The 21,843-nt window shown below is 46.1% G+C and overlaps 1 protein-coding gene across 1 annotated transcript in view; it reads right to left on the bottom strand.

Annotated features, from left to right (window-relative positions):
• The window catches only part of OPCML (opioid binding protein/cell adhesion molecule like), a 1,077,928-nt gene that overhangs the window by 203,264 nt on the left and 852,821 nt on the right, over positions 1 to 21,843 (bottom strand). The window contains exon 3 of the mRNA XM_019942017.3: positions 18,445 to 18,677. Coding sequence (XP_019797576.2) covers positions 18,445 to 18,677 — 233 coding nt within the window. The remainder of the gene's footprint in view (positions 1 to 18,444; positions 18,678 to 21,843) is intronic.

The following is a 21,843-nucleotide window of genomic DNA, read 5'->3' as shown; positions in this document are numbered from 1 at the left end:
GGTTAAAATAGTCAATTTTAGCTTACATGTATTTTATTACTCTAAAAAAGTTAAAGAGACTATGTGGATAAAAACCTAATAGGATTTTGTAATGATTCAAGTGAGTGACAATGGTATCTTGTCTTAGATTGTTGGATTGTGGAGGTAGAAGGACGTGGACAGATCTAAGACGTACTTTTGGTGACTGGTGAATGGGACTTGGTATCTCAGAGATGGGCTAGCTATTCACCAAATCTATTCTTCTCTTTCTGGACACACAGCTGGACTGTATTTCCAGCCAAAGGAATAGAAGTGAGTGTAAGTACTGTGCACACTTCCACGAAGCCTGGCCCATACAACAAACAAGCAAGCAAATAAATACAAGCCCTTCCCCCGCAAAAACCTTCATCTTTTTATGCCCATCTTTACCCTCTCCTCCAGGCAGCCGGCTGGATGTCTACAGCCAGAGTTGACACTGTCACCATGTTCTGAAGGGGGCAGAGCCTCAGTCAACTTTTATTCCTGAACAATGGCATGGAACCTGGCACTTGCCCTCCCCTACCTCCCAGGTAATTGGAATTTCTGAACAAGCAGTACCATTTTATTGTGTTAAGCCACTAAGATATTGAGGTCTGAGAAGCTGGGATTACCCTAGTTGGTATCTGTAATGGAATTCATTATGCCCCCGCCCAATTCATGTGTTGAAGCTCTACCACGCCCCACGTCACTGTTTGGAAGTGGGGCCTTTAAGGAGGTAGTTAAGGTGAAATGAGGTCATTGTATAGGGCCCTGATCTGATAGGACTGGTACCCTTATAGGAAGAGGAGGGGACACCAGAGATCACTCTCTACACACAAACACACACACACACACAAAGGGCCATGTGAGGACACAGCTGGAAGGCCATTTTTCTACAGGCCAGGAGGAGAGCTCTTGCCAAAAGCAACCCTGCTGGCACCTTGATCTCAGACTTCCAGCCTCCAGAACTGTGTGAAAATGAATGTCTGCTGTTTAACCCTCCCAGCCTGTGGTATTTCATGAGGCAGCTTGAGGAGACTAAGGCAGCACTGTTGGCTAAAGCGACTGAGGAGAGAGGTCTCTAGAAGGATGGTCATGTTTCTGGTCCATGGAACTAGATCACGGTAGTGCCAAACCCCAAGAGAGGGGACCCTGGTGTAGGACGATGTGAGTTCAATTCTGGACATGGCTGACTTTGAGGTGCCCCTACGACATGCTGGAGAAAACATCGGGTCAGTCTATCGGCAAAGTGATGAAACACTGACCAGCCAAACTGAAATACGCTTTCCCTGGTGCTCAATTTAAATAGTTGTCTCTAATTGCTTTAAAGGTGTACATTCTGTCTCCCCTCAAGAATGAAACCTTCCGTGGAGTTTTTTCCTCCTCTGAATAGTTCCTAATGTATCATGAATATAACTGACATTCAATAAATGATTAGGTAGGTTTACTGATTTTTTTTTTAAGGAGTGACTGTTGGTTTCCAGGGGATGCAGACCCACCCAAGCATCTTAGAATACTTAGGGTAAGACCGGACTAGTGGTTTAGCCATTCACCGGCCTCAACATTCCCCAGAATATTCTTTTAATTAATAAAAAAGAAAACTCCATAATTTAATGGTGACTATTCTTAGCGGTCAGTATCTTCTTTCTCCACTAAAAACATAAAAGTAGGGAAAACTTCAGAATGAAAGAGGGATTCGATTTAATTCTATTCAGCAAACATCGTTGAGTGCTAGCAACCCCATCACACTTTTTGGGTGTTCAGGTTGGCACAAGCAATGTCTAACCCCAAGGACTTAGAATACAGTGGGAGGAAGTATAAACATAACCCTACCAAAGGCAGACTTATGTTATCCTCCATCTGAAGCAAAGTGCCTAATACAGGTATGATCCTCGAGACATCACTGAGTACGGTTTCACATGGCAGGTGTTAAATATTCAGTGTGTGAACAAGTGCAACAGTGGATAGACTACAATATAAAACCATCTGTGGAAGAATAAAAAAAAAATATATAGAAAAATACGTCATCCCGGAAATAAAAACCTAGAATTTTAGAGTGGGAATGAACTTCAGAGACCATTTACTTCTACTCCCCTACTTTACAGAACGAGAAACAGATCCAGGGAGGTGAATCCACGCACCTCAGAGCATAAGTCATGGATACTGAGGTTGTTTTCTAGATCTTTTGACTCACCACATGGTGTTCTTATGATCACAGGATTATTTTCTACAAATGGATGCTGGCAACGTGGCCCTACCTGAAGGTCCTACCTGGCTCAGAAGAAACAGGATAGATCAGGGCCCCAGTACAGCTTTCAACACGTGATGAAAGAGCAGGCTGGCCTGAACACTTATTTCAGCAAAGAGATGTGCTGAATTTGCCAAAAGAGAGAAGCTGAGGACAGGAAAGTGGGCTGAGTGGGAGACTGCTCAGACAGCTGGCCAGAGGGCATGCTCTCTACCTCTTCCCCTAACTGGGGGCAAGGTGGCATTCCCGGAGATGTGGACAAGTCAAAGCAGGGGCCCGGCTGGACGGCCGCTGTCCTTGGAGCTGTGCCACTGACACCTGGTCCATCAGTCACCCCCATGCGTTACACCCACACCCTCCTCTGCGGAAGCGCAGAGGCGACCCAAAGTTCCTGAATCCAAACAGAATCCTTTCACTGCTCGGAGGAGGAGGAGAACTTTGCATAATCATCATGTTTGCAGGCCAACGAGATGTAAATGTATGTAGATGCACTGGCTAGGCTGGCTGGTCCTCAGGCCCTCCCTGCTGCTGGAAGCAGGTGAGCAGCCCTGCCTGGAGGGGGAGGACAAAAGCAGCAGAAGAGAGGAGGGGGAACAAGGCACAACTTTAGAAAGCGGTAAAGTGGGGAAAGGAGACGTAAGCATGGAAGGAGGGGAGAAATGACGCAGCCACAAACCCTGCTCAGCCAGCACCGGAGTGGCTTTGATTCACGGTAGCTGCAACCCAGGGAACATTCACTGCCAGAGACAGAAAATCACTGCAGGGCAATAGTTTCTGAAGAAAATGGGAGCATGTTACAAACTGTATTATACCCAGAAATGATTTTCCCTTTCCTAACGTTGGAGGAGTCTGTAAACCCCTCTTGCTGCAGCCATCATGGGCACTTCGCAGCTGATGTTTCTGCTAGAAAGCTTCCAGGAACTTGCTCAGGTGGCCGGGTCATGGCTTCCCGGACTCCAGCAGATGGGAAATAGAAAGGCCTGGCGCCTAAGCGCCCCGAGCACCCTGGAAACCTTCGGCAATGAGCAGGCCACCTCCAGCGAAAGGCAATGAGAACGCGGTGTGGGACGGTGGCGTGCGATGCAAGAAGGAACCTGCGGCCCCAGCACACAAGAGAGATGCGCCAGGCTGCAGGGGAGATGAGCACTGCCTCACCCACTCTTGACTCAGGAATTCACTTCCGGGCTATGGAGGAAGGAAGAGCTGCTGGTGAGCACCGGCCCCGCAGGGAAGCTGCCTCTGTTCAGTGTGAGACTGGAGTTGATCTGTGCACACACGTGCCAACACCACTTTGCTCCCCTCCACTGAACATTCCCATCCGTCTTATCGCCTGATACTTATTTGATTGCTTATTACATTCCAGACGCATTTAATAAATATTTTTAGCGTCTAATCTATGTGAGGCCCTGCTTCCATGAGAGGTAAACGTCTGTGTCAGCAGGGAGGTGAAAACTTTGTCCCTGACTTCACGGCGCTTATATTTCGGTGGGGAAATCAGACGTGTGACCAGTGAAGACAGCACAGTGCCACAGAGCTATACCCAGGCGGTGTGACCCTTGGAAGGTCCGAGCTCCTGTAACACCTCCAGGTCTTTGAAGTGGAGGTCCCCTGAACAGGGCAGGCGTGGGTGGGGCCTTGGGGGTGCTCTGAGAGGGAGGGAGCAGGGCCAGTCACCATCACTCTGTGCTTTCTGTGAGCAGCCGGCCACACCGCATGCCCAGCAAAGCCCGAACCCAGAGACAGCTCTGAAGTACACGGTGTCTCTGGAGCTTCCAATGGGAGGCCAAGCTCTTCATTCGCGGATCTGTTCAGCCCAGCCTGGTCCCTCCGACCAAGCGGAGGCGGGGGCATGCGCCCCATCCGGGCTCACCACCTGCCCTTCTCAGTCAGCCGGCAGATGTGGACCTGGGCCTGTCTAAGGAGAGGAAGGGTGACCGCGGGCCAGAGTGATGCCACGTGATGGTGTACCTGCGGTGTCATCCCCTGCTGACCATGAATGTCCTTTGGAGACACATTATCCTAAATGGTGCCGAGGGCACTGGGGCTGAAGGAAGACAGGACTGGGAAGGACTGGGCTGGGGCCACTCCAGCGGGCACTGAGGAGACGAGGCAAGAATTCCCACCTCCGCTTTCCTCCTGCCTCTACTGGGACCTCACTTCAGGGCTGTCCCATCAGAGGCCCTTCGCCCCGCCTGGCACTTTTTGGAAGTGAGTACCCTGAGCTCCTGCAGACAGCCCCCTGGTCTTGCACAGAGCTATCCTTGGGCACCTTTTTAATGGCCTGACCTTAATTGCATTTTCTTGTGTGTGCCATGGCAGTCAGTGTGCAGTTTAATAAAAGACTTTCAAGCTGCCGGACCCGTTCTTCCCTCCCCACCTGCCTCTTATGTAGCAGAAGATTTTAAGCCTCATTTTTAAGGTGATTGATTTGGTGTGTTTTCCACTTTCTTCCCTGCTGTGGGGACATTTTGTCTCGATGTGTGATCACTGTTTCTGAAGGGACTTTGATTTTCCTGTCCCCTCACTTTCCACCCCGCTGTTGCTGAACCAAGGGGCTGGGAAGCTTTATTCCTCCAGCAGCTATTTTGCACTCTCTGCTTCTGTTGTGCGTCGCTGGTGCTCTAGATTAACCACGGCCAGGGCTCAGGGCCCTTCGTTTCGCACTCCCGTCGGTGGGGCACTTAAAGCGGGCACTTGGGGATGTGTGCGCGTCAGCCTGACATTTCTTTTCGTTTTCCTTTTGAAACTGGAGCACAGGCTTTTCTTCTTTTATTTTGTATGCGATTGCAGTCAGGGGGATTCATTTGAAACGAAGCTATGCCTTTCAGTATACGGTAGTGGCCCCTTAAAGATGTGGTTTTAGAAATGTCTCTAAGATTCGCGTATTTATGTGAGGATGTAAGGTTCTTAAAGGAAACAGACCTTTGATGATGATTTAGTGCTATTTCTCTTTTGACTCAAAGTTGTCTGCTTAACCTCAATTCTCCATCAATAAGCATAACTATAGATATTTTTCACAAGTACCTTTTGGACGTGAGACTATAAAATTATGACGACAATATAAAAATAGAAGAATATTTAAAAATAATAAGAGTGACATAAAACTTCAAGGATGGGGATATCGCACACATTCAGATATGTTCAGAAGTTGCCATGGTTCTTCCATTATTATCCATAAAATCCAATAAAATTTACTAGAATGTAAGGGGCCAGTGGCTATATTTTAATGTGAAAACTGTACTAGGATGAGTAGACAGTTCAGAGTTCTAAGTATTAATGAATCACCCCAGCATAACACCCGTCACGCAAACTCAGAGGGCCGGTTAATTTCTAAAGTTAACCTAGCAGCTTAAAACAACAAACGATTTTAGTATTTTCTATTGTACAGGACCTAGTTTAGAGTGCTGTCCGCTTAATGTAGAACAACCATAAGAAGGAGGTAGGACAGCCTTTATTTCCCAAAATTTACAGATGAAGACTTTGAAACTAAGTAACTCATTTAAGATCATACAGCAAGTAGCCAAACCAGGAGTTGAATTTTTCATGCCTCTTACCTAGAGGCAGCCTGGTAAATGCATTTTGTTCTGTATGTGTTTGAATTAAGGCTTTGCTTATCAATAACACTGCCTTTTCTGTTGGATTAGCCTGGATACGACGGCACCGGGAAAACACAAGCCCAACCATGAGTCTGCAGAGATGGGATCAGTTCTCACTGGTAAGGGGGGAGGGGGGAGGCGGGAGAGAGTGGGGATCAGGAACCTTCCAGAGTCTGAGTTCCACACCAGTGACTGCATCAGTGTCTCCCGGCCTCGCATAGACGCCAGGCTGAGCGAGATGCAGCAAAGCAGCAGGGGAGCAGTGGAGAGAACCCCAGGGTGTCATGGGCACAGAGGTGCTTGCACGGGAGCAGCCTGGCCATGGTTCCCCACGTCCCTGAGGGGAGGCGTCCTCCGTGCACTGAGCCCTGGGCTGGGCTTCCCTGTCTCTTCTTCCCCTTCCTTTCAACCCCTCCCCACCTCCTCTGCTCCCTTGCCTCCCATCACATCCTCCATCTGTAGCTCTGCCCTTCTGCAGGCATCTTCAGTCTTCTGCCAGCTTTTCCTTGCCGCCTTTTTTTCTAAATCGTCCTGGCCCAAGCCCCAGGCTCCTTCCCTCCACTTCCCTGGGCCACTTAGGCGCCTATCAAGAGAAACAGCAGGTGTCACACCACCGCCATGCCCCTCTCTTTCAATAAGCTCAGTGTAACCTGCTTTGGAGAGCTCTGTACCAAGAAGTGCAAGGGGCACTGTTCATAGTAAATTAAGTATAAAAATCTCTACCCTGAACCAAAAATTGACTGTTCACTCTGTATCTGAGGGAGGGACGCCAAATTTCTTGTCCTGGAGCAACCTGCGCCTTGAAAATGGCCAACATCTGGACTATTATTAGATCTCAGGCCAAGCAGGACCCTTGTAAACACTCCGTCCCATTTAGATGTCCCCTTTGGCATATCTGAGACACACAGGGTCTCTTCTGCCAACCTATAAATTCACCTAAAATCTGTGCTTCTCCCTGAAAAATTCTAATGACTGAAAGAGCCGATAACAATACTGTAATTCACGATTATCTCTACTATAAGATAGGGCTTATTCTTTTTCAATACTGACCTCAATTAAGGTGACATTACGAGGGCAGCCTTTCTGCAGCTCTGTTAATCACCATTCACACATCAAGCACAGGGAACTCCCCTCTGCTTTCAGCTACCAATAAACCAATAATAAAACTCCAGCTCCTGGGGGACACATGGCTCCCTTACCTAGGGATTTTAGATCACCCAGGTAGCTGTTATGTTGTTTTTGAGAGGGGAAGAAAACCTATCTGAACAGAAACTAAGAAGGAATTAAGAAGATAACAAAGAAAAAAAGTGAGAAGAAGAGGAAGAATTGGAAGAGAGGGTAAAAATCTCTATTCCAACAGAATCTTCTTCTAAAGCTGTTGATGATTAGGAGAGGATTAGGCAGCTCACATTCCAGCTATATTAAATTAAATCCCAGGCCCCTTTCCTCAGACACACACAGGCCTGAGAACATCAATCCTATCATGACAAAGTAGCCCTCGGGAAAAGGAATCCTCCTGGCAGCGTGCCATCCCGCTCTTATAAACTGTTAGCCATGGTAATGAACCAGTCCAAGAGGCATATTAATAATGACATGAAGAGACACATTTATTGTTGATTGTTGAGATGGTGGCAGATTTATTGCCAGCGTGCCAGGAGGGAGGGCCTGGCCCAGCAACGGTGCAATTAAAAACAAATTGAATACAAGGACAAAGAATCAATAATCTAACAGGGCAACTTTTCGTTTGCAAAATACAAATATAAATTAATTGACCTGAACACAGTTGCTAACTGGTCATTAATGTGTGCTTGCTGGCCAATCAGGGTGTGTCATTGATGCCATCATGTTGATTGCAGCGGGCTGGGGGGTGCCCTTCTAGCTGCCTGCCAAGGCTGTCCTCTGGGCCATCCTGTTTGGGGTGATTTCCAATGTCACTAAAAAACGTGGCTGTGTCGGATCTTTCCCCTGAGGCTCTAAATTACAGAATTTTAAAAAAGGTTTCACTAAGAACTTCTTTATTCAGTAGAAATAAATGCTTTTGGTGCCTGCCTATACAGTGATCTGTCCTAAGCATGGGGAGAAGGCAATAAATCCAAGGTGGATGACACGCTCTGTGGTACGGTCTCCAATAACCTCCAAATTAGGACATTTGCCATTATTGTCATGGATTAGTAACACTTAATGTGTTAAAGAGCTATCTACATGGTCTTGCCAATTCAGACTGCAATCCCTAAACTGTGACCATATTAAGAATGACAGAGCCAACTCTGGCTCTTGCTTTCAAGGAAAAATCTAGGTGTGGGAAAAAGTTAGATCCACCAATAGCTGAAATATGAAATGAGAAGTTACAGGTAGCGTAAGGAAGTGCAGGTAAAGGTTTGGAATTCCAAAGAAAGCCTTTGGCTTTGGGGATTTAGCCACTCTAAAACTGTACTGTTCAATGTGATAGCCACTAGCAAGTGTGGCTATTTTTAATTAAATTAATTAAAATGAAATAATACAATTCACTAGCCACATCTCTAGTTCTTTTTTTTTTTTTTTTTTTTTTGCGGTACGCGGGCCTCTGACTGCTGTGGCCTCTCCCGTTGCGGAGCACAGGCTCCGGACACGCAGGCTCAGTGGCCATGGCTCACGGGCCCAGCCACCCCGCGGCATGTGGGATCTTCCCGGATCGAGGCACGAACCCGTGTCCCCTGCATCGGCAGGCGGACTCTCAACCACTGCGCTACCAGGGAAGCCCACATTTCTAGTTCTTAATAGCCGCTTATGGCTAATGGCTACCATGTTGGACAATGCAGATATAGGACACTTCCATCATCACAGAAAGGTCCATGGGACAGCCCTGCTCTAAAGGGTCCATAGAACTTGGATATCCAGAGAAAAGAACATTCAAGACAGACTGTTTGAGAAATGGAAAAGAATGCAGGGCACTGGGGGCAGAGGTTTTACAAGGACAAGTTTGGCTAAGTTCTGTGTAGGATATAAAAATGGAAGAATAGAAAGTAAGAGTGAAAAAGGAGGTCTGACCTTGAATTGTTGAGCACTTGGAAAAGTGATCTAAGAAGTTTTGACTTTACTGTGTTGTCAAAAGGGAGTCATTAAAATTACAAGCAGGGGGAAGTGATATGATCTGGTGCGTGCATCAGGAATATTTAGACAACAGTGTTAAAATGAATTATAAGGAGCCAGAGACTGAGGACGGGGTAGCAATTAGGACGTGGCAGTGAAAAGTCACCAGAGTGTAAGATGTCGCACTTTTATGGTTGTGGTTGTGGGAACAGAAAGAGAATGACTTTACTGGACATGACATCTGCTTTGACAGAGAAGCAAGAGAGAAAGAAAGTCAACGCTTAAGCCATCATTTTATACAAGGCTGGTGTGTCCATGAATATAAATGTGAATTAAAAGAGGAGGAACGGGTTTTGGAGCGAAGAAAAGTCCAGTGTGGGACACGTGAAATATGTATGGGACACCCACCTTGAAGAGTTCAGGAAAGAATCGGAAAGAAGAGACTAGAATTAGGGAAGAAATTAAGAAGTAGAAATGTAGATTTCAGAGTCACTGATACAGACTTGATATTAACTCCAAGGAGGAAGTCATAATCACAAAGATACATAAAGTAGGAGGAGAGGAAAAGGTTTAAGGAGGACAGATCCTGACTGCAGAGATATTAGACTGAAGTCCTTTAAACAGAGATAACCTGACAAGGCAAGCATGCGCCCTGTAAATGAACAGGTGTGTCAGTCTGGCCTGAGACTTATTTAATATGGAGGGAAAGAAGAGGACATTCCACGTAGAGGTTAAGTGCTGGCTTTCCCTATAGACTAAGCAGAGCTCGAATCACGGCTCTGTACGTCTCAGCTTGTGACCTAGGGCAAGTTCCTCAGCCTCTCTGAGCCTCAGTTTCCCCATTCAAAAAATTAGTAAAATGCATCTCACCCTCTTGGGTTAATTGGGAAATAGAATTAGATCGTGTCTGTAAAGTGACTGCTATGCGTGGTACTCAGGCATGACGACCACGGTTTATAATTATTCTAAGACACATCTCTGACTGCTTTCCTTGTGATTAGCTTACTTCACTTCTATTGCTCTTCAATTTCTGAACCTACAGAGGAGAATGATTAGTGAAGAGAATGATTAGTGAAGAGAACAGTCAAAGGCTTTTTGATACCCTGATGAGAAGCCCAAGTAGGAATAAGTACCAATGATAGGTATTGGTGCTAAGACACTGTGTTTCAGGTAAAACTTGTTAACGAGGGGCTCACAACCAGGCTTTGGAATGCAAGTCAGACTCTTCAAGTATGTGTCTACATGCTGCATGTAGGAAAACGGCACCACTCTAAACTCGCAGATTACTCTGATGCTAAGCCATGGCTATAACTAAACCTGTGGGTGGTGAAGGCTGAAATCTTAGGTGGGATTCTGACTACATGAGGGTCATGATGAACTTTAAACTACTGGGAGAATTTATGAACATTTACTAACTTACCCTTCTTCAGAAGTGTGACTGCTTCCCCTGCTGACAGCACTGGGAAAGCTCTCTTTGTATTTACTTGCGCTGTTGACAGATGAGGCTCTTAGGACACAAGCTGAGATCACCATGCAAATCGACTAGAACGTAACAGGCATTTCATTTCCTCCTGCATCTCCACATCAGTTATGGTTTTGAGAACAGACTCCATGACTGTTCTGTTTATTTAGTTCTATTGCAAATAAGGCAAATGACAGCTCCAGACCCCACCACTTCTCTTTCTGGCTCCTGTATGTATCCCAAACCGGGTGCCAGGACTGACAGCACCATCTTGGATCATGCCAAGAGTCTCTGCTGTGGCCTCCAAGCAAGCTCAGGCACTTTGATGCACCCACTCAAAGCCAGGACCCTCACACAGCCCCTTACTAGAGGGAGGATGGACCTGCATATTCAATGGAGAGAAGGATGGAATTCCAGGGGCCACAAAAGAAGGAGTTATGGAAACTGCAAAAGCTCTGTGTGTGTGTGTGTGTGTGTGTGTGTGTGTGTTATTAGTTTCTAAGCAGAGCAGAACAAAGCCCCATATCTCTCCTCACAATAATGGGAGTAGAGGCTTGATAAAAGGAGAAATATTCTTTCTACAAAATCTGTTTCGTACTGTGTTGTCAGCAGCTAACTACACAGGATGTCATGAAAGACATGATAACCTAGGGGACTGGGGAGAGGCGAATACCAATCCGATTTCAGCTACAGGACATGTCAAATTCAGACAATGTCTGAGTAACACAATCTGAGGGAAGGGACAGGACAGTTGCACGGAGAGTGTGAGTATGAGTGTGGGTCTCATTCCAAACCCGAGGCTGGGCTAGAGGGAGCCTGCAGGGGGACACCCTTCTTGGGAAGGGCGACTCATGAAGTGCTTTCCTCGGCTGGGTACAGAGGGCATTCTGAGGGCACCGACTTCAATCCTGATTCCTTCTAAGCTGTAATTGCTTTCTTAGTTTACCCAACCCTGAAATTAGGAATCTTAGTATGATATATACACCATCGGATGTGGGTTGTGGAGTTTACAAATATCACGTGAAGCAGGAAAGGAAAGGATGTCTTTCATATATATCTGTTAATAAACACACATACACACACACACAGGATTAAGATTAAGGTGTGCATGTGTGTACCTGAAGGAAATCAATTACATTCAATTGTATTCTTCACCCCAGAATAAGAAGCCAGGAAGGGAACGTCCCAGAGACACAGGTCCGGATGTGAGGAGCAGAGCTCAGGCTGCGGAGGGAGTGTTTTGACGCACAGTCTTGTTCTTTTCCACATTCCCACCCTGCCTCTGTGAAGAGCAAGTGTGATTATAATTTAAAATAGAGGCCGAATAAATGAAATTTATTTCAGGTTGACTGCCTGCTTTTCTTTAGGCCCACAATTATGCATGTTAAGTTAAATAATTATTTAAAGAATATTTGGGAAAAGAGGGGAAAACAGCAGAGAAAAAGAGCTGAGTAACAAAGGAAGGGTTAGAAATAGGTAGGTCCGGGCTTCCCTGGTGGCGCAGTGGTTGGGAATCCACCTGCCAATGCAGGGGACACGGCTTTGACCCTGGTCCGGGAAGATCCCACATGCCACGGAGCAACTAAGCCCATGCACCACAACTACTGAGACTGCACTTTATAGAGCTCGCGAGCCACAACTACTGAGCCCGTGCGTCACAACTACTGAGCCTGCGCTCTAGAGCCCGCGAGCCACAACTACTGAGCCCGTGCACCACAACTACTGAAGCCCACGCGCCTAGAGCCCATGCTCCATGACAAGAGAAGCCACCGCAATGAGAAGCCAGCGCACCTCAACAAAGAGTAGCCCGCGCTCACCACAGCTAGAAAAAGCCCGCGTGCAGCAACGAAGACCTAACGCAGCCAAAAACAAGTAAATAAAATAAATAAATTTATTTAAAAAAAAAAAAAGAAATAGGTAGGTCCTTGCAAAAGTGTGACACGTGGGCAGGTGTGCCTCCCTTACCTGTTGGGATGCTCCACCAGGTGCCCGGCCCCCATCCGCCCCAACCAGCCTTAGCCAGGTCCCCTCTACTCCTCAACCATCTTCTCAGGAACCACCCTTCTCAGTAGCACCTCAGAACTTCTATATTTTTTTCACAAATAGTAACATCCACCTGCCCTTTTACTTAGCTATGAGTTAGCAATCTGGCCTGTGAACCCAACACTGGGTCTAGAATTAAAACCCCTTCACTGCAGCACTACTGACAATCACCAAGACATGGAAGCAACCTAAATGTCTATCAGCAGATGAATGGTTAAAGAAGATGTGGTACATACATACAATGGAATATTAGCCATAAAAAAGAATGAAATAATGCCATCTGCAGCAACATGGATGGACCTAGAGATTATCATACTAAGTGAAGTAAGTCAGACACAGAGAAAGACAAATATCATATGGTATCATTTATATGTGAAATCTTAAAAGAATGATACAGACGAACTTATAAACAAACAAAAATAGACGCACAGACATAGAAAACAAACTTATGGTTACCAAAGGGGAAAGGGGGGGGAATAAATCAGGGGTTTGGGATTAACATATCCACACTCCTATCTATAAAACAGATAACCAAAAAGGACCTATTACATAGCACAGGGAACTCAATATTTTGTAATAACCTGTAAGGGAAAAAAAATATATATGTATAACTGAATCACTTAGCTATACACCTGAAGCGAACACAACATTGTAAGTCAACTATTCAAGTTAAAATAAAACTCCTGGTGTTAAGGAGTGCTTCACCACTTGCTAGCCAGTGTAACTTGGACAAATCATGTGAGCTCTCTGAATCTCAGGTTCCTTTCTTGGAATGTGGTGATTTTCTGTTCTGTCTCCCAGGGCTTCAGTGAAGAACAATCAGGAGAGACCATGCACTCAGAGGGCTTCAACTGTGCGTGTTTTGATAGCTTTTCCTAGAGATAAGCCCAGTGAAGGGAATTTAAAGCTTTTCGTGACTCTACCATCTCTGGGCAAGCTTTCACTCTTCCTGAGGTTCAGTTTTCTTATTTGTAAGATGTGACTGTGGAGCAAACCTTTCAGGGATGTTGTGAGGATCAACTGAGATCAGTTTACACTCAATGTGCCCAGTGCAGAGGTTGGTTGACACTCAGCGAAACCTAGGGCTGGACTGGGTGGAGAATCAGACTTCTCTACCTGCTAAACTAAACCTTGGGTACCAAGTAATCTCACCTGAACTGACTCCAGGCTCAAAGTCCCAAAGTCTTTGAAGACGTAGAAATTGCGTAGCCTTGTTCACAGCATTCATCCTATTTAGCCCTTTGCCTAAAATTGGGCTCAGCAAGAGTAGTTTGCTCCATGAAAGGAAGTGTCTGGCAGTAAACAGATTTTTGGACTAGCCAAGAGAGCAGACAGAGATACCAACAGCCAAGGAGAAAGGATGCCAGCTCTTCCTGTCTATCGCTCCCTGACAGTGACAACTACTGTGACACAACGATACCCCTACATTCCAGAACGCTGAGGAGTTCATGACAATCAGAGTGACGATGAGATCCTGGATTCTCAAAGGGCCCAGCGTTCTCAGTACGTACATAGGGGAAAGAGGTAACATTTGGAATGTGTGTCCCTGGAGGGATGAGCTACTGGTAAGTTAATTATCTTCTTTGCCTCTCCCTCAGCCTCTCTACATCATCTCGTGGGGCTCTGGCACCCCATTCCTGCTCCCCCACTGCTCATTTTCTCTCTTGAGTTTTGTCCACAGTTTCTGCTAGTACAATGAAACATCAGTAGCAGGAAAAAGAGGGAAGTAAGAAAGGATAACTGGCAAATTCCCATGGATCTAGATTAGAGAAACCACCTTGGACATGGCTGGCAGTGGGGGGTGGCCTGTGGTGGAGTCGCACGGCTGGGGTACAGACCCAGCACAGCTGCTGACTCACAGGGCACCCTGGCCAGTCTCTTAACCTCTGTGAGCTGCAGTGATCTCATGCAAAATGGAGATAACAGTCACTGCCCTGAAGCCTCCCAGGGCTTGTTGTGAGGGTCACATGAGCCAGAGAGTGTGACCAGTGCTGTAAAGTACTAAATAAACACACGGAAGTCATGTGATCGCTGTTAGAACATATCTCTTGGCTTGTCACATGGAAGACCTCATCCCTCTAAGGACCTTTTCCCAATTACTGGCCACTCCAAGTCATCTGGCCAGCCTGACGCATCCCCTGCCCCTATCTGCCTGAAGGGACTTTATGATCACTGCCTTCTTATGCCGCTTCACTTGCTGTATCCATCTGTCCTACGTTCCTTTGACAAACATTTGCTGAATGCCTAGGATCCCTCAGACAGCGTGCTGTGTGGGGCTCCTGCTGGTCTCAGGTAGGAAGAGTTAATCTCACAAAACTTACCTCCTCTCATGCTAGTAAATTCATGATTAATCTCAAACAAACCCCTTCTTGTCTTGAGTTACACCTGTTTCTTAGTTCTATAACACGTGTGTAATGTCTGTGTCTTCTTTATCCCTAAAGCTCACAAGCCTAACACGTTCCTCTCCCAGCGGCTCAGGATCCTAGCTCTGCAATCACTAGTGGGAACATCTAACATTTCCCCAAACTCAAAAAGGGAGGTGATATTCTTTTAATTCTTCCTATTTCAAGATATGGGGATTAATCCTCTCAATGTCCCTTGGATGATACCTCTTGAAGGAAGCTTCTCCATTCCTACAGGGAGACCCACAATCTGCTGTCCTCACACCTTCCGAGTGACGGGCATGACCTCTTGCCCAGCCCATGCCTCCATCTCCTTTATGGCACTCCCTCCCACACAGGGCTGCCAGATTGGTTTTCCTGCCCTGACTAACCTGAGCCCCTTGTTCTGGATTTCCTTAACACCTCGGTACACAGTCACAGGCTCGCCGTCACGCACCAGGGACACAGTCACAGCCTCGCCGTCACGCACCAGGGACACAGTCACAGGCTCGCCGTCACGCACCAGGGACACAGTCACAGCCTCGCCGTCACGCACCAGGGACACAGTCACAGCCTTGCCGTCACGTGGCACCAGGGCCACAGTCACAGCCTCACTGTCACGTGGCACCTTAAAGTTTTCCCTTCAGTGGCCAAGATGTACCCTAGGGACCAGTGATGCTATTTTAACGAAAGCAGCTTCTTCCCTCAAAGAGAAGGACTAGGAAACTAATCCCATCAGATACGTGGAAAGGCCACCTTATAAACCAGGAAAGGACAGGCTTTGAGGTAGTGTTAGAGCAGCTCTCACTTACTCACTTTGCAGGAAGAGGGAGCAACAAAGCCTAGACCCCATGGGATCGCCCTTCTGCTAATGACACTTGTCTGGCAGAGGTGATGAGATTGTAACATTCTCAAATGGACAGAAGATAAATAAATACCATACACACACACACACACACACGCACACGCACACGCACACGCACACACATATGCAGATAGACAAGTTGCAGCTTGGAAATTTTTCAGTTTTTCTCATTGCAAAATCAATACCCATCAGCAGTTTGAAATTAAAGGCAGGATTAGACCTCAGTTTTATACATGCCTTATTGTATTCCAAAAGCTTTCTACTCGGTCAGATAAATCTTCTTTAAGAGGATTAGGAAACTTTCATTATCTTTAACCTGAACTAACACTAAGTCTGAAAAATTAATCTATAGACTGGACAAAAGCCGACAGCTGCTGGGAAAGAGGAGACTTCTGGGCTTTCTTCTAATTGAGCCGCAGGATCTCGGCTTCCACCCACTGGAAACTCAACCGATTCCCAAAGGAAGAACAGCTCCCTGAGCTCCTTATTTTAGCCTCTCAGTAAATGGAAAGCCCAGTCTGCTAAGATTTCCAGGAGGAGATGCTCCCCTTCCTCCTTTGCCCTCCTGATCTCTGCACTGGATTGCCTGGAGCTACAGAAGTTGCTTGGCCTAAAGCGAGACTTGAGGATGTCACCTCTGGAATGAGGGACTCCACTGCCCTGCTTCTTGCCTCTTCCTAGAGTCTTTCTGACCCAAAGCTCTGAGACCCCACTGGCTTTCACATCCAGCCCCAGGAATTACTCCAAGCTTCTTACGAAGAGCATTATCCCTGAAGCTCTGTGCCACAAGCCCTTTATGGCCTGTATTGGCTTTGACATCCTTACACCGTCTGTCTTCTTCCCTGAAAAGTGATAGCCCTGTTCTGCTTGAGTCTGTTTCTGTACAGAGCCTGACAGTTCTTTTTTTCTTTCAGTGACGAATTTCCTGAATTTGAAGATAACGTTGTTGTCAAGGCCACGGAGGTGCCACGGAGGCGTCACTTCCCATGCCGAGAATTTCTGCTCCTCTGGAGCCAAGCCCAGGTGGCAGGCGGGTGGTGAGAGCTTGAGCTCCCTTGTTTTCTGCAGACATCCCCGCTCATCTCAGACGACTGATCTCAGCGAGGGCCTCCACCAGCCTCTGAGGAGAAGCATCAGCTGTGACACTTGTCTTTATCTCCAGATGGCAGCCCGTCTTGTAGCTCCCAAGCCATACCCCTAGTGGGACATGGATGGAGAACAGACACAGCGGAGCAGGCAGATGTGGGAGTCTGGGAGCGTGCGGGTGAGAGAAGGGCTTAGAGGCTGAACGGAGGCAATGTTTCAGCACTATGACAGCACCAGGGCCTGCCGGGAGCCAGGGCTGTAGCAGACAGACCTCGGGCCCAGCTCAGGCCATCACCACGCTGTGCAGAGCCAAAGCCCCTGATGCTCTGCTAGCAAAGAACTGTTCCAGACAAAAGAAAAGAACGGCCGCCTTGATTTGCACACGTGACCTAAGCACGAAAAGACTCTAACCCCTACTCAGACTTCCCATGCAACCATCTGAAATGAGCAAAGTTATATTTTTTAGAAAGGCAGGGATGAGGGAATCCATATTAGCTAAGCGACAATGCCACACACATTTCAGAAACTGAAAAAATATAAAACCCATTGGATCAACTGCAGGTGGGATCTGATGAAAGGCAGTTACTGACACTAAGTCACACACAGGGACGCTTTCTGAGCTCAAGGCATGGCCACAAGACATCAGCATAGGGGACACTGAGAAAGGTCCACTCAAACCTCTCCTTTGGTGGAGGAAGGATATGTCATAGGGGGATGGGAGCTAGTCTGCTCAGCACCTCATTGCTACCATGAGTGGATACCTGATAGGACTTGCTTTACATAGTGATGGGGGCAGTTCGACATAAGGTCATTTGCAGAGCTGCCTTGTTTTAAGACGGTTCCTCAAGTCTCTTGACTGCTCTCTGCATGAGTTTTTAATTCTTAACACTTAATAGCTGATATCTGAGATTCTGACATTTCTTCAACCCCAGTTTTCTCCTACAAAGTAAAATTCAAATGAAACACTCTTAACTACTATGCCTGGGTTATAGTAATTCAGACTTTTAAGGGAGAATGGGAGAGAATGTTAGTGATTCCCCCTTTTAATTATATAGACTTATTTCCAACATAGACCTGGAGATAACATTTTGACTAATATACCTCTTGACTTCAACTCCATTGTGGGGCTAAAAGGGTGTACACGGACTCAGCAGCAATGCCAAACGGCACACAGAACCCCTTCTGGTACAGACACAACCACCAGCTATGCAAGAACAGTCATGTCACACGATTTCACATCAATATTATTAACGCTTTATCATGAAATAAGCCTCTGAACAACAAGAGGCGCGGAGAGTAGTACCGTATCCATTTCCTAATGTATCTTTTCCCAACTGCAGAGTGCTAAGTAACTAATATCTATATAATATAACACAGTATAACATAACATCATATAACATCGTACAACATAATATATATTTCTAATATATCTTTTCCCAACTCCAGAAAGCTCAAACATGCCGAACAACCCATTAATGGCAGAAGGACCAGAGAGAAAACGGAGAAACTCCGTAAAGATACTCAGCACTTAGTCAAGACCCCAGCAGGTGGAAGGAATCCAGGACAGACACTCAGTCTCTGGATTCTACAGAGGAAACGGCCTTTTGTGTCTTTCTACAGGAGTAGAAGGACAAGCTGAGATCATGCTTCCCCTGCCTCACTGAGGGGAACGTGAGCCCGCTGGCCAGGCCGCCTACCTTGCACGATGAGGTGCACCCGGGAGGTCTTGGGGTGGTTGTCCGTCTGCACGGAGCAGGTGTACGGGCCCTCGTCGTACACGTCCACGTTCTGGATCATGATGCTGTACTGGGTTGGCGTGTTAACCAGGATGATCACACGAGGGTCTATGGACCACTTGTCATTCCCGGCGTAGAGGATGGTGCTGCGGTTCAGCCAGGCCACCCGGGTGACCCGGTCATCTATGGTACACCTGTGAGTGAGGGTCGGGGAGGGGAGGGAGGGAGAAAGTGTTCAGAGATTCTGTTATAAACACAGCTGCTGTCACTCAAAGGGTAAATGAAATAACATAGCCCAGTGCTAAAGGGAACGAATTATTGATAAAACTTCCTAAATAGAGGGCAACAGTGGCCTGAATCCTCCTGAAGAACCGATGCTACAAAATCATTTCTATTTGATTTAGGAACATGTTATGTGAATATCTTTGCTGTATATTTGCTTTCCATCTTATTTTTTCCCTTAGGCTTCTATGAAAATTAGTTTATATTTCTCGAGCACAGTTACCACCTTGTGGGAGAAGTGGCCCAGGGCCAGAGGGGAGAGAGAGTGCATCAGTATTTCAAGTAGGTCACCAATAATCCACACAGCAAATGCTTAACTTGTTGTTAGGTCAAAAATGGGACATATTTACCTCCAGACCTCCCTCGTGTTCGTCATCTCCTGTACCCCTAAGCCGCCCAAAGCCCTCCAACTGCAACTGATAACAGAGTCTTGAAAGTCACGGTACAATGCCAGCAGTCTTTGAGGCAGTCACGGCTACCTCTTAAGATTTCAGGAGAGGGAAGGAGAAAGTGGCCAAGCAGACCACTACCCCACATACCCTAACCTACTCTTCCCAACAGTCAGAGGCTATGAATGGAGGCTACGAGCAAATGGAATTTGCTTGTCGGTGTGTATGACCTGCAGGTTATCAGGTTTAATGCAGAAATAAATGTGCCTGCTGGTCAGGAAGAAAATTTGCAAATGTGTCCCAGGAACTTAGAACGTGTGGGTGGAAAACTGAGAAAAGGAAATCCTTGAGAAAACGGAGCTGTTCAATGAAGGGCATGGTTAAAGGGCCCCAGGTGTGTCTACCCCAGTACTCAGTGCTCTAGTCAGAACCTGAGTTTCAGTATCTTGGCAAATGAAAAGGTGAAATGACACCTGCTTCCCCGAGATGTCCCACCAGAGGGGGTATGAGCAGTGCCTCCTGAGGACCGGGAACGTGAAGTCAGCACCTTCAGGTAGGGACACAGGGAATAAACATGGCCACACCTCACCAGGTCTGCTCCCACCTCGACCTGGACCAGGGCTCAGGAGGTGGGAGCACTAAGGACACCAGCCATGGGGAGACACGTGTGTTTCCCTTGGCAAAGTGAACAGCCTGACATAGCCTGAATGGTCCAGGGAACAGAAGGATACTGGAGCACCAAAATGACAGCTGCCACTGAAAGGGGTGAGCGCCCAGTCTCGAGAGGCCCTCTCCCTGATGGGGAGGAGGGATAACAGTAAAACTAGCTTCCAATCAGAGGGGTCTGCTATGCACACGTCCACCTGTCATTCAGCAGGTGCGGGCAGCCTCGAGGTAGGGGTGGGGTGACCACTGGGTGCAGGAAGGAAGAGATTTTTCGCTTCTATATGTTCTTTATTTTTTACAACCACAGAAGTAAAATAAACATGTATAAACATGTAAACGAATACAACACAAAGATGCCTAAAGGCCGAGCTAATCTTTCTCTCCACCCAACTCCCTGCCTGGATGTCGCCATTTCAGTGACAGCCTGTTATGTCTTCCTCACCTTACTCCTTACAGACATATATTCACATACGGAAAGGTTGTGTTGATTTGGTTTTACCTAAAACAGAATCATACTCTAATATTCTTACAAAGCTTTTATTTTAACTTGGCCACAGGCATCCCTGCATACCTGTACTTATACATCTAATTCTGTAATTATTTTGCAGATGCGTCTAAGATCAGTGAGGTGAGTTTTGGGGACCCAGCTGCATTTATCTAATGGTCCCTGTATTCAGGTATCATTCAATGACTCCTTTCCACCTTCACGGATGCCTATTTGGCATAAAGAAAAACTGAAGTCATCAAAAAGTCTACAAATCATAAATGCTGGAGAGGGTGTGGAAAAAAGGGAACCCTTCTACAGTGTTGGTGGGAGTGTACACTGGTGCAGCCACTATGGAGAACAGTATGCAGGTTCCTTAGAAAACTAAAAATAGAGTTACCATATGACTTAGCAATCCCACTCCTGAGCATATATCCAGAGAAAACACGAATTTGAAAAGATACATGCACCCCAATGTTCACTGCAGCACTGTTTACAATAGCCAGGACATGCAAGCAACCTAAATGTCCATTGACAGAGGAATGGATAAAGAAGATGTGGTATGCACATACAATGGAATATTACTCAGCCATAAAAAAGAATGATATAATGCCATTTGCAGCAACATGGATGGACCTAGAGATTATCATATTGGATTGGCCAAAAAGTTCATTCGGTCAGTGAATTTACATTGTTCGATGAAATTCTTGGTGAAAATGAAAAATATATCTTTTATTTTTACTTAAAACCGAATGAACTTTTTGGCCAAACCAATACCAAGTGAAGTAAGCCAGACAGAGAAAGGCAAATATAAGATACCACTTATATGTGGAATCTAAAAAAATGATACAAATGAACTTATTTACAAAACAGAAACAGACTCACAGAAAATAAACTTATGGTTACCAAAGGGAAAAGGGGGGGGGATAAATGAGGAATTTGCGTGTAACATATACATGCTATTATATATAAAATATATAAACAACAAGGACCTACTGTATAGCACAGGGAACTATACTCAGTATTTTGTAGTAACCTATAAGGGAAAAGAATCTGAAAAATATATATATGTATGTATAACTGAATCATTTTGCTGTATGCCTGAAACTAAAACAACATTGTAAATCAACTTCACTTCAATAAGGAATAAATTAACTAAAAAAAAAAAGAAAAACTAAGGTCATGTTGTCTCCTCCACATCCTTAGGGCCCTAGCTTCACTTTCTGTGCATTTTTGTTCCTTATACAGCAACTGTGGGCCCTCTCTGCTCCCCACTTTCAAAAGCATTTCTTAGGGAAAAAAAATATGATAAACACATTCATTCACTCTCAGCTGCAAATCACTGATAAGAATTAACGTGCCAACTTTCTTAATAACAGCTGTATTTCCATGAAGATTGAATCCCTGTTTGAATGACTCCTAAAGGTTAAATTCCTACTGTACAGTTTGGCCAGCCTGAAGTAGATGGTAAACTAGACAGAGTGAAGGGTGTTGTCCCCCAGATCCTGGAACCACACACACCCAGGTGACAGTGCAGAC

Source organism: Tursiops truncatus, chromosome 8 (assembly GCF_011762595.2).
Source record: "Tursiops truncatus isolate mTurTru1 chromosome 8, mTurTru1.mat.Y, whole genome shotgun sequence".
Classification (NCBI taxonomy): Eukaryota; Metazoa; Chordata; class Mammalia; order Artiodactyla; family Delphinidae; genus Tursiops; species Tursiops truncatus.
Note: the sequence above shows the minus strand (reverse complement) of the source record. Positions and strands in the feature narration are given on the sequence as shown.